The sequence below is a fragment of the Dendrobates tinctorius genome, unplaced genomic scaffold (assembly GCF_039654945.1).
Source record: "Dendrobates tinctorius isolate UK_male_01 unplaced genomic scaffold, ASM3965494v1 ptg000111l, whole genome shotgun sequence".
Taxonomy (NCBI): domain Eukaryota; kingdom Metazoa; phylum Chordata; class Amphibia; order Anura; family Dendrobatidae; genus Dendrobates; species Dendrobates tinctorius.
The window spans coordinates 20,250,668-20,264,407 of NW_027361779.1; the positions used below are offsets into that span (position 1 = coordinate 20,250,668).

Sequence of the window (13,740 nt, forward strand, 5' to 3'; positions counted from 1 at the left end):
CAAGTTCCTCACCGTCACCAATATGGTTGCAAAATTGGGAGGATTTGATTTGATTACACGCACCTCAATCTGCATGCACTACTGTTTGTTACACTCTGTATCCGTCCACGACACATCCATCCAGGGTAGGGCAGGCTGCCAGGAACACAGCGTGTGTGTTAACTTAAAAACAATCACAAGAGGGCAAGGAATGCTTGTCACAGATTGGAGGGGGGCGGGGCTGTGAGTCAGTGCTATGTAAGGCAGCAGGAGGAGCATGCATTCTTTCTCAGTCTCCTGGATAAGATCAGAGTGACTACTGCCGGGAGGGGCGGGGCAAGAGGGGACTGACTGTGGAACGTGAACTGGCAAAGAGCCGTTTAAATTTCAATTGGCTCCCTGCCAGGAGCCGGCTCATATGATTCACTATAAAGAGCCGGCTCGTAGAGCTACCCATCACTACTATGTGAGGCTTGAGGTGAGTGCCCAGAACGGAAAGCAGCGGCAGGCCTGGACGCAGCGCCAGGACGGGGGCCAGGTGTAACAGCGACAGACCTGGGCACAGCGCCAGGAAGGGGACCGGTGTAACACCTTGCCGAGCATGGTAGCGTAGTCTGGCCATGAGCGGTAGCGTAATCTGGTCGAGGGCGGTAGTGTAGTCATGATCAAGAGGGCTTAACTTATCTAGTGCACTGTATGAAACGGCGAACTCCCTTTTAGCATATCACTGCTCATGTGTCATAATAAAGGGAGGGGCAACTCCTTTTCTTTTTGGGAATGAACCAGAGCAATGAAATCAGGACAGTGGGGCTAATTAAACAAGATATTTTTCTGCCTGTACCCACCCCCCTTGTTAAGGGACTAGTTCTGCATTCATAACCTCATTTGATATGTAACATCATTTAATTGATACATTCCATTCACCACCATATATAACCCACAAGTCATTTAGCTCCCTCTTCCCATCTCCTAATACAATTAATGTTAATTACCACGTCCAGCCTGTAGGGACGTCGTGTGTCTTTGGCGTCATCATTACAGCTGCAGCAGTGCCATACACAATAGTTGTCAGCTCAGCATATAACATTGCTGCCTATGGGCCAGCGGGTATACAGTGCTGCCTCGGGGCCTCACAGAATATTGTATTATGCATCTATAGTAATTGTGGATTTTAGAAAAGATGAAGTGTTACTTTACTAATTTATATGCAGAAAGTGGAGCTTTCCTCCATGTTTTTGTATTGCAGAGAAAGAGATTATTACCCAGCAGGTTATCAAGTGATTAAGCATGATGACAAATCAAATGTAATTATGCACAAAATAATGAAAAATGATTAGAATTGATAATTCACATTTGTGCCTGCAAATATGGATATACAAGTTGTGTTCCGATAACATGTGACAAGTCCGGAAAAGGTGGAAAGAGGAGGATGTGATATAAGGGAAGAAGTGGTTAACGACGTCTTGAGGCTAAACACATATCACTTTCTTTTAAATGCCATGGGGACCCTGAGATAAGTGGCCAGGCATTTTCCGCGTTGACGTGGTCTTCGCTTGTCCGATTGCATACTTCCCAACAGACAGCAGAGAAGCAATTAAAACCAAGACATCTGTGCCAGGGTTTAGCCCGCCAAAGAGGGCAAGCTCTTGTGCTTAAAAAGGATAGAAAGCGATCGATGGAAATGTCTGGACCTGTTAGCACCAATAAAGCTGAAGCCCACTGGGAGCTTGGAGAAGGCCTCTTATTGTAGAGATACTGAAGAGACTGAACTATGGCCCGGTAGGGGGGCTGGGGGTCAGGCTGAGCAATCATCCATCTTCCTCGCTGGCAGCTCTCTGTCACATTGTAGCTCAGATCAGCCGAGCAGGGACATCTGTATTGTTGACACCGGGCCGCCGTTCTAAACCAAGAGTAAATTAAGTTAATATTCCATGACCTTATCCGGAGCCAATGAAAGCATTCATGTCACCAAGGTAATAATGGCGTGTGACACTTCAGAACACGACTGCCGCTCGCTCTCATGTGTTTGCCTTGGATCCATATCATTGTCTCTCTGCCATAGGCGTCCTATGGCTTCCTTAATATTTCCAGCTGAAATGTACCTCTATGACCCAAAGATTGAATTATACATTTGCATGTCATTATACATATTCACACGGGGGTTAATTGGATTACTCTTAGGAGAAACGTTAGCCTAAAAAAACAGGCGGGAAGAGTCATGAATACTTATATATGCGCAGGTGCAGGCTTTCACTGAACATTTGCAATCTCCAAAGGTTCCAGCGTTCTAATCAGCACAGTTTTCCATTTAGTGGGAAAATACAAAGTATAATATAGTAATTTAAAGAAACATTGAAGGTTCTTCGGATAATAATGAGATGGAAATGAGGCGTCTGCACATCAGTCTGATCACACAAAGTCTGGATTTCAGAACAAAGTCACTTTCTTAAAAAAAAAAAAAAAAAAAGAGCGTTTTTCACTTTGGCAAAATGGTGATTTTTCAGGTTTCTAGTGTAGCCTAATGTCTGTGAAACCAAGGGACTTGGTCATAATTTACCACCTCGATACACGTATAAGCAGACAGATTAGCGCCAGATTAGTGCATCACTGAAACGGATCGCTTATGTCAGGGGGTGTTCTAGTACTAGACTTTTTTTTTTTTTTTACTTAAATGAATAGATTTTAGGCTAGAAAAATAATTTTTGCAATTGAATGCCCTTAAAATGTGCACTGTTTGCCTTCCATAACCTCAGTATTGCACGGGCTATTGCTTCCTGCTGAATGAGTTAACTGAGGATCCATCAGTCAGGTCCATCTGATGCGAGAGTTTATTAATCTTTTTTCTGTCCTTTTAGTGAGCTTCTCTCAGGTACTTTATTGCTTTAACGTTCATCTGTCCTTTGGTGGGATCTTTGTTCATCATTCAGCTGAGAGGAGCTCAGATAAAGCAGATAACAATCCCAAATTCACGCCAGATTGAGCTTACTGATGGTTTCTTAGATAACTCATTCTACAGCAAGCTGTATACAGTGCAGCAAAGACTATATATTGTAGGCAAATGGTGATTTATTAAAAAAAAAAAAACTTCTGCAATTGGGTTTTATCTCATGCGTGTTTGTAGGCAACTCAGTAGCCAATGGTGTATTAGTATTTATGGCCACATTTCAGCCTAGATTGCAGCTTCAGCTCCCCCCTCTCTCCTCCTTCACATGGGGTGAAGTCAGAAGTAAGGCGGCACTTTGACAGACTGTGTACCAGCTACTGCTACAATCCAGGGATCCTTTTAAAGTCGAAATTCGAAGAGAGCACTCAGACAATGTTATTCAATTGGATAACGCAGATGATTGATTTTTTTTTTCCACAGGAGGAATTTGTAAGTGAAAAAGTCACCGCATGTCCTAGTTTCTTTTTCGTATATTGGGTCAGACTCGCCCATTCAATTTTATAGGTGCATGGAAAAAAAACCCCGGTCCCATACGGACCATCTGTATAGCATCCATTGTTTATGGATACATTGCAATTCTTTAACATAAGAAACTGTAAATGGTCTTGTAAATTATTAATAATTGCTGCTGTAAAAATAGATTGCCTATGGATTGAACGCGGGTGACAAGTTAGAAAAAAATCACCCACGTTTTGAGGATGAACCCCCTTTTTTTTTTTTTTTTTTTTTTTTTTTTTTTTTTTTTTTTTGGTTTTACATTTTCTTGTGTGAACACGGTCTCAAACTCAGATCTGGATTGCTGCTGTACCTGTAAGGCCGGGCACTTGTGAGTGCAATGCGAGAAACTTGCATCAATACCCGGCACTGCTGGCGGCGGTTCGGACCGGAGCTTTCAGCCTCATAGAAATACATGCGGCTGCACACTCCAGTCCCGAGTGCCGGCGGCAGTGCCGGGTATTGATGCGAGAGACTCGTGTGTTTCCCGCATTGCACTCACAAGTGTGACCCTGGCCTAATTTAGACTGACATGCAGCCTGTTAAGATGGATTATATCCTTTATGTGATTTCTATCAATGCAATATTTGGACATCTGTTATCTGTATCAGTAGATACATCTGTATATGTGTAATGACGTATTAGCATTTCATGATGTCTGTTGGACATCTAATCTAATTACATGGCTTTTTTGACCTATTTTAGATTATTAATGTTTATATGGCCATATTTTGGAGTTATTTGATTAAATGCATCCTTTTGGATCCCACCTAGCCCTGCTTTAATTGATTTTTCACTGGTCAATTCTCTGTGATATGCCATTTGTGTATTTCCAGGAGTTCAATTTGGCCATATGGATGTAATGTGATTCTTTTATGTATTTATTTATCAAGCTGTATACTTAGTATTAACCAAAGGTATGTTTATAAGTAACTAGTGTGGAGGTGGTCACATTGGCATTCCTCTGTATTTGGACTTACTATTCTCTGTTCCATTGGTTAGGGTGTCTTTATTTTTTATCTGAACTTTTGCATCTGATGGTTGCACTGGATGTACCCCACACCTGTCGCTGTCTATTTAATATCTAAGGTTTCAATAAAATATTATATTTTTAATATAAATGGACTCTCTTGATTGTGTTTGTAGTTTCCACATCCCTCTTCTCATGTTTTCCATTTAGCGATCGGTCCACATTTCTGTCCTCTGTGGCAACTAGATGTGACATTGATTAGCTATAATTACATGGATATTGAACCATGTTGCTACTTTTTCATTAGCTTGTTTAATTACTGTTAAAATGCTGCCAACCCCTGCCCACCATTGACTTCAGCCAGTGTGAAGAAGAGGATGGTGGCAGTGGTCAGCTAACAGTCCGCAGGAACAGGAGGGAGATGATGCATAAGTTGCTGTCCCTTTGATAAGACTGTTTTGTGTGTATTGCACCAGCAAAGTAATAAAAATTTTTTATATATATATATATATATATATTATTTTTTTTTTTTTATAAAAATGAAAAAAATAAGTGATATAAGCAATAGGAATAGGAAACCATTACTACAAAGGACTATCCTTAGTGTCTGAGACTGGCCAGGCATGAAGACACTAGAATATGACCATAGGGTATCATACTCGGGGAGCAGTGGAGAGAATATAGCACCAAAAATTTTATGGTTTTTTTTCTCCTGCCACGCTTATTGAAAATGAAAAATGTAGCTCATTTTTCAATTCATTTATTAATTCCTCTTTGCATTAGATCATGTGAATTAATACATTCTGAACATTATTAAACTAAATTACATTTACAGCACAATGGGGTTGAATTGACTTTCATGGCTCAAAAGCTTTAGGAGGTCACAATCCTTTTCCGCAATGCGAAGTTGGATTAAAAAAAAATCTGCGACTTTTGACATTTTCATGCCAATTTGGATCAGATCTGATGGAATAAATTTTGGTGGAGCGAGGCTCCCCCCCCATCTTATTCATGAAAAGTCGTGATCCTACTCCAGTTCCCAACTGAAATACCTTTTCTGGTGTTGTGCACGGGGTCGCACGCCACTCAGAAGAAGCAATAAATTCATTAAGTGGCGTGTGTCCCTTAAAAGCAGAAGAGATGCCGAATTTACTATCAGACTGGTGTAGTGTGAGCATGCATTATACCAAACTTGATGAATTGACTCCAATGTGTCATGAAAAACATATCTAGAACCATGGTCATACATAGTCATATGAAATGATCACTATTGCTACATACAGTGACACATGCGGTACCAGATATGAATTTAAGAGCTTTAACAAGCCCTCCTATGAGGTTTTTTTTTTTTTTTTTTATAATCTGTGCATATGTACATAGCATAGTGTGAGAGTGTTAATATACTCCCCACTGCAAACTTCTTCCACTCCTCTTCTCAGTGATGTCACCACTCTTCAGACTATCTGACTCACTGTATGTCTGAGCCGAAAGTCCTTTACAATGTTCCTCTATGGAGCTTCGTTTTGACCCACCATAGACTTACATTGTAAAAGCCAGTCCCGGGTCACACACAGCACAGTGTGGCCTGGTGACTCTGAAGAGCAGTGACGTCACTGAGAAGAGGAGCAGAAGTGGTGCTGGATCCCACTACATACACACATGCAACGATTTATTAAGCATAAAACTTCATGGGAGTGCTTCTGTAATCTATGTGAATTATTGGTTACCTCTATTATAATGTCATAGCATCATGTTTAGAAAAGCTAGCATTTCATGGTTGGAGACAATATTTTTAGACATGCCAAACATTGTAGGGAAAGATAGTAACTGTGGTGGTGAAAATTTACATTAGATTTGCCCTGGCTGAATTTGCTGGCCATGCGGAGACCAGCAGACCCTCTCATCTATGTGAAATCTTTTGTTTTCAAGGCGAAAAACCTTAATCTGTCGTGTCTGACAAAAAATGCTCCCTCTCCCCATATAAAACGCATGAAGTCTTGGTTCAGAAATTTGTTGGGAATACTGCTTGTTAAACCAACAGTGATTGAAAGTGTATGGTCATATTAAGTGTAGCATACTTACTGTACAGCCTATTATAATCTACTAGATATGTGCCCGATCGGGAGGGCAGTAACATCACGATGTGGGCAGCTTTGTGGCGCTGGGTGTGGCAGCCCACCCACTTCCTTGCAGACACAACCGGCAGGAAAGACTGTGTTTTGCGGCCTGTGGTGGAGATGGTGTGCGGCTCTCCCAGAGGGTGGCCGCACCCAATCTCCAGCACAAGCCTAAAGCCGCGGTCTTTCCTGCTGGCTGTGACTGTACGGAGGTGGGTGGGCAGGCAGCGGCGGGATCCAGCGCGTGTAGTCAGGCGGTGGGTCCTGGCGGGGGTCCAGCAGCGGCATCCCTCTCATTACACCCCTCTCATTATATCTCCTTGTTACACCCCTTTAACAGCCTCGTGATCGCAGCAGCGGCTGGGATCCCAGCTGTGGCCTGGATACGATCAGCAGCTGGGAGTGCAGCTGCGTCCTGGATCCGAGCGACATTACTTGGGTGTTCCAAAATGGTGGTCAGCATACTTCCGGTGCGGCGCAGTGGATTGTGGGATTCGGGGACATCCAGATGGAAGTGGATGGCAGACAATTATATAGGCACTGTTAGCTGCCATTCCAGCCAAAGGAGATTCTGCAGTGATGGGACTCAGAAACTCCATTCCCTATCAGTATGTCTTTGCAATGTGGGAGGAATCCGGAGGAAACCCACACAAACACGGGGAGAACATACAAATGCCTTGCAGATTATGTCCTTGCTGGGATTTGTACCCAGGACCCCAGTGCTATAGAGCAACAGTGCTATCCACTAAACACCCTATTCCATCATATGATGGATGGATGGATTAGTAATAAAGGATCTTTTTGCAGACCTATGACGTGCCATGAAATATAACCACACAGACTATATTGTGTATGTTGATTTCTGTTACATCCCTGAGATCCGTTCTGTATTCACAGTCCTAGAGTATCCTGCTATATCGTATCAGAAATAAAAGGTGCTTTTGAAGTCTCTGAAAATCTTTTGAAAAATCAATGTAAAAACCCCCAGCTCCTAATGGTCCCCAGCCCTCCGATGTCCTCCGTTACTGTTTTTCCTCTTTTATAAAAACAGAGCCTAATACACTAATGTGAAATAAGCCGTCCTCCCTCACTCAGTTTGTTCTATTGATCTTAGATGTTTCCAAACTGCATTGCAGGTTTACTCTAAATGTCACAATACAATCAAGCTGTAATAGGAAATACCATTGACTCCACCACCAGAGATTTCTCCCAGCTCCATAAGCGTGGATATTTGTAAGAGATGACAAAATATGCTGCACCTTCATGAACAGAATGTTACCAGCGATCATTTGGATATTTGTTCCATCATTCAGGGGCCGTACAAAATGATTAGCTTGCAATGTATCCTTCTATATTTGGTCACACCGGTAAGTAAATCACCACTAATGTGATGGCCGGAGATGCTTTTCTTTGGTGAAGCTGTGATTTTAAGTGATGTTGCCGATACTACTCACAACTGATATTCCTGATTTTCAGCGGTCTGGAGCACAGACGACTCTTTGGTGTTGAATTTGAAAAGAATTCGCAGCATTACATATGCATCACTGGAGGGGCTGGGGGAATATATGCATCACTGGAGGGGCTGGGGGAATATATACATCACTGGAGGGGCTGGGGGAATATATACATCAGAGGAGACGCTGGGGGAATATATGCCACAGATATGTCACAGAAGATGCTGGGGGAATATATACATCACAGGAGACGCTGGCGGAATATATACATCACAGGAGACGCTGGTGGAACATATGTCACAGAGGACGTTGGGGGAATATATACATCACAGGAGACGCTGGGGAATATATACATCACAGGAGATGCTGGGGGCATATATGTCACAAAAGACCCTGGAGGAATATATGTCACAGAAGATGCTGGGAGAATATATGTCACAGGAGACACTGGGGAATATATACATCACAGGAGGGGGAATATATGTCACAGGAGACGTCTGGGGGTATATACACAGCGCAGAAGATGCGGGGGGAGTATATACATCACTGGAGATGCTGGGGAATATATATATCACAGTAGGTGCTGGGGGAATATATGTCACAAAAGACCCTGGATGAATATATACATCACAGGAGATGCTGGGGGCATATATGTCACAAAAGACCCTGGAGGAATATATGTCACAGAAGATGCTGGGAGAATATATGTCACAGGAGACGCTGGGGAATATATACATCACAGGAGGGGGAATATATGTCACAGGAGACGTCTGGGGGTATATACACAGCGCAGAAGATGCGGGGGGAGTATATACATCACTGGAGATGCTGGACCATATAAAGCGCAGGGGACTCTGGGATATATACATCACAGGAGGCACTGGAGGCATATATAAAGCACAGGAGACATGGGGCACATATATAGCATTGGGGAGCTGGGTCATATATCATGCTCAAGAGGGGCTGGGGTATATATACAGCACAGTAGGGGCTGGGGCATATTTTAATCACAGGAGGTGCTGGGGCATACCGTATATATCTTTTTTTACTCAAATAGATTTTTATTAAAGAGAAATAAAGCATAATACAATCTGCAAAATTGCAATCAGTTTCCAGAAACAACCCCATTAGCCCAAAACATCACCCACCCCCACCCTCAACCCCCCCTTTAGACAGAGCATATCATCAGTCTATCATTTCTCAACATTGCAGATTAATTGATTCACCTCAGTATTCCATCTTATACAGCAGTGCAATGTAGTACTCCCGCAGACAAACACCCATGACATTTCCCAAACATCACCATACATTTATCCGTACTCCAACCATGGTGCCCATAAATTTTTATATAAGGCATACTTCCCCCTTTTCCCATTAACCCCTTTCTCCAATGTAATAATATGTTTCACATATTTGAGATTCTCTCCCCTGGATGGCAGCTTCTCCCTTATCCAGCATCTAGCAATCATCTTCTGGGCCATATAAAGTAGTCTTGCAATCGCTTCCTTTAATGGATTATTTATCACTATCTCCTCCACATATCCCATTCTATGCGACTCAACACCACTAACCAGTAAGAGGCCAGTCTTGGGCAGGTCCACATCATATGATAGATACTCGCACATTCGTTCCTGCACCGGGGACATTCAGAATTAGGTCTCAAGCCCACCATAAACAGCATATCTGGAGACTTATAAACTCTGTGCATTATATTAAGCTGGGACAGCCTACTCGGCTCGCTCAGCGACAGTCTCGGTATCCACTCCAGGGCGGAGTTCCATGTATCGTCCTCTATTGTGCCCACCTCTCTCTTCCATTAAGCCCTGGCTTTTTTTGGAAATTTAAATAAAATGGTATGTAGCAAATCCCCATATAAGGAGGATATTACCCCACTAGTGGACCCCTTCGCACATACTGTAAGTAATCCAGCACAATATCCCCTGCAATAGTGAGATGTCCAGCCCTCTCCTGAGCCCCGAATGCGTGCGTCATTTGTGCGTACTGAAAGCCCCCCGAAGCCCAAATTCTAACTGTAACTGAGAAAAATCCTTCAACTCCTTCTGATCCATCACCTGGTAAATATACTGAATCCCTTTAGCCTGCCATTCCCTCCAGCCACCCAAGGCTCTAAACTCTGTGAGATTATTATTATTCCATATTGGCGAGAACCGAGTCAAGCAAGTAACCCCACGTATATGTTTAACCTTCCCCCATACTTTATGTATCAGAGACAGTGTAGGGTATGTTTTCCTGAGCCTTCCCAGGGAGCCATCCTCCAAGCACTGAACCACAGGGCGTCTGTTCGTCAGCCCTTCCAATATAAGTTGTACCGTGCTGGAGGTTGCCTCATGCACCCAGCCCCTTAAGTGTTGACACTGGGCCTCAAGGAAATATACTTCGGGATTAGGCAAAGCCAGTCCCCCATCATCCTTGGGTCGCTGAAGGGTCTCTAATTTAATTCGGGGACACTTTTTTCCCCACACCAGTTCTCTGAACAAAGAATTTATTTGTTTAAATTTCCCCTGAGGAACCCATATAGGCGCATTGTGTAAGATATACCGCACTTTGGGCATCAGAATAATTTTAATAAGGTTTAGTCGGCCCACTACCGACAGGTGCAATTTATTCCAAACTCCCCCCTTTGCCCTAAGGGTCCCCAATATGGGAGTCAAATTTTTATGCAGATAGTCGATAATTGGCAGCGATATCCATGTCCCAAGATATTTGAATTGATTCACTACTTTAAGTCTATTCACTTCCATATCACTATCCATTTCATCGACCGTCTTATCTATATAAAACAAATATGATTTACTCCAATTAATCACCAGACCCGATAGAGATCCAAACCCCTCAATGAGTTGCATGACATTTCCCAAGGATGTTTGTGAGTCACCTAGGAACAACAAAATATTATCTGCATAGAGCGCTATTTTCTCCTCTATCATTCCGTATCTGAAACCCGATACCTCTGTAGACTGTCGTAATTTTACGGCCAGCGGTTCCACAGCCAGAGCAAACAGGGCATATATATCTTGCTCAGGAGGGGATATGACATATATTCAGCAAGGAGGGGGGTGGAGCATATATACATACAGGTGCTTCTCACAGAATTAGAAAATCATCAAAAAGTTAATTTATTTTGGTTCTTCAATGCAAAAAGTGAAACTCCTATATTATATGGAGTCATTACAAACGGAGTGATCTATATCAAGTGTTTATTTCTGTTAATGTTGATGATTATGGCTTACAGCCAATGAAAATCCAAATGTCAATATCTCAGTAAATTAGAATAATTAACAAAACACCTGCAAAGGATTTCTCAGCATTTGGAAAGGTCCCTTTGTCTGTTTCAGTAGGCTCCACAATCATGGGAAAGACTGCTGACTTGATAGATGTCCAGAAGGCAGTCATTGACATACTCCACAAGGAGGATAAGCCACAAAAAGTCATTACTAAAGAAGCTGGCTGTTCACAGAGTGCTGTATCCAAGCATATTAATGGAGAGTTGAGTGGAAGGAAAAAGTGTGGTAGAAAAAGGTGCACAAGCAACCGGGATTACCTCAACCTTGAAAGAATTGTTAAGAAAAGGCCATTCATAAATTTTGGGAGAGATTCACAAGGAGTGGACTGCTGCTGGAGTCATTGCTTCAAGAGCCACTACACACAGACTTATCCAAAACATGGGATACTAGTGTCGCATTCCTTATGTCAAGCCACTCATGACCAATAGACAACGCCAGAAGCGTCTTACCTGGGCCAAGGAGAAAAAGAACTGGACTGTTGCTCAGTGGTCCAAGGTGTTGTTTTCAGATGAAAGTAAATTTTACATTTCATTTTGAAATGAAGGTCCCGGAGTCTGGAGGAAGAGTGAAGAGGCCACAATCCAAGCTGTTTGAGGTCTAGTGTGAAATTTCCACAATCAGTGATGGTTTGGGGAGCCATGTCATCTGCTGGTGTAGGTCCACTGTGTTTTACCAAGACCAAAGTCAGCGCAGCCGACTACCAGGAAATTTTAGAGCACTTCATGCTTCCTTCTGCTGACAAGCATTTTGGAGATGGAAATTTCATTCTCCAGTAGGACTTGGCACCTGTCCACACTGCCAAAATTACCAATACCTGGTTTAAAAACAACATTATCACTGTGCTTGATTGGCCAGCAAACTCGCCTGACCTTGAGAATCTATGGGGTATTGTCAAGAGGAAGATGAGAGACACCAGACCCAACAATGCAGATGAGCTGAAGGCTGCTATCAAACCAACCTGGGCTTCCATAACACCTCAGCAGTGCCACAGGGTGATGGACTCCTTGTCATGTCGCATTGACACAGTAATTGATGCAGAAGGAGCCCCAGCCAAGTATTGAGTGCATTTACTGAATATACATTTCAGTAGGCCAATTTTTCAGATTTTAAAATCATTTTTTCAAGCTGGTGTTATACAGTATTCTAATTTACTGAGATAATGACTTTTGGGTTTTCATTGGCTGTAAGCCATAATCATCAACATTAACAGAAATAAACGCTTGAAATAGATCACTCTGCTTGTAATGACCCTATATAATGAGTTTCACTTTTTGTATTGAAGACCTGAAATGAACTAACTTTTTGATGATATTGTAATTTTGTGAGAAGCACCTGTATGTTCAGCACAGGAGACATGAGAGCTGCTGTTGCCATTGTGCAGAGCATGGTAACTCTGTCCACAAAGTACGTGTCACTGACCAGCATCACGATGTAATCCTTCATGGCGTGTGCGGCAGTGTTCACCTGAATTGGCCACCTGCAGTGGCATAATGTGGTGGCTGCCGAAGGGACGGATGACCTGGGAACTAATTTATATGGGGATGCAATATTTTGCCACCAGCTTCCATTAGGTTACAACCAAGATGAAAAAGCTCTCAGTATGGTTACGTTAGCTTTGTGATCAATGTAGCTGCCTATGCAGAGCGAAACAGCAAATCAGAAACTCTTCTTGACTTCTGCACTCTTCATAGGCAGCAACTGAGTTAACAAGGACTGCACTGCACTCTCCCACATCTCCCTCACCTCTAGTTTACAGTTTGTGAGCTAAGCGCCAGATCTACAGAGGAGCGCTCCTAATTCTTTATAAACTTTAGTATTTGATATACTTTTTTGTACTAGGGTTAGGGCAAGTTTTAGACTAGGATTAGGGGGAGTTGTAAGGGAGCGTAAGTATTCCGGTATGTTTCAGTCTTAGCCCTTTATATAAAATAACTTTTATCCTGTGGACAATGGCTTGGATGCAGAAATGCCCCAGATTATGCAGTGTGGCCAGTTTGAGCTTTGTATACCAGGTGCACCTGCACCATTATGTTTAGTTCTGGAGGTGATGGCAATCGATCTACGCCATGATTTTCATTTATGTCACTTAGCTCAGTGCTGCTTCCTTTATATTTGAATTTTGTAAATTCTGGAAGAGAGGATTTTGTTTTTCAGATGGTAGTTTTCCCTGTAAATGTGAAATTATTAAAAGGGGTTGTCCCAGAGGAATCACATATAAAGTTTTGGATTATGAGATAATAGAAGTTTATCGCCTGGAGCTCTACTCCGTGTAAGATCAGATCACACCTTGTAGTCAGGGCCGGTGTGCCTGTACTTTTTTTTACCTTGACATTTATCATTTATATATCGGTAAAGGCAATGATGATGATGACGACTCCAGTACTATAGATTGTGTGCTGAGATCTCTTAGCATAGCAGTACACTCAGTCATAGGATTCCATATTTCTTTGATCGCTACCTATTAGACTACTACCTA

The 13,740-nt window shown here is 42.5% G+C and overlaps 1 protein-coding gene across 7 annotated transcripts in view; it reads left to right on the forward strand.

The window, feature by feature from the left end:
• Window positions 1-13,740, forward strand: part of EPHA7 (EPH receptor A7) — a 283,691-nt gene that overhangs the window by 26,979 nt on the left and 242,972 nt on the right. The window contains exon 4 of one of the 7 annotated variants that reach the window (XM_073589554.1): window positions 6,846-7,866. The exons of 5 other annotated variants lie outside the window; for them this stretch is intronic. In XM_073589554.1, coding sequence (XP_073445655.1) covers window positions 6,846-6,853 — 8 coding nt within the window. In that variant the 3' untranslated portion in view covers window positions 6,854-7,866. Of the gene's footprint in view, window positions 1-3,343; window positions 3,630-6,845; window positions 7,867-13,740 lie in introns of those variants that run through there. One more of the 7 variants, XM_073589553.1, reaches the window with a different exon arrangement.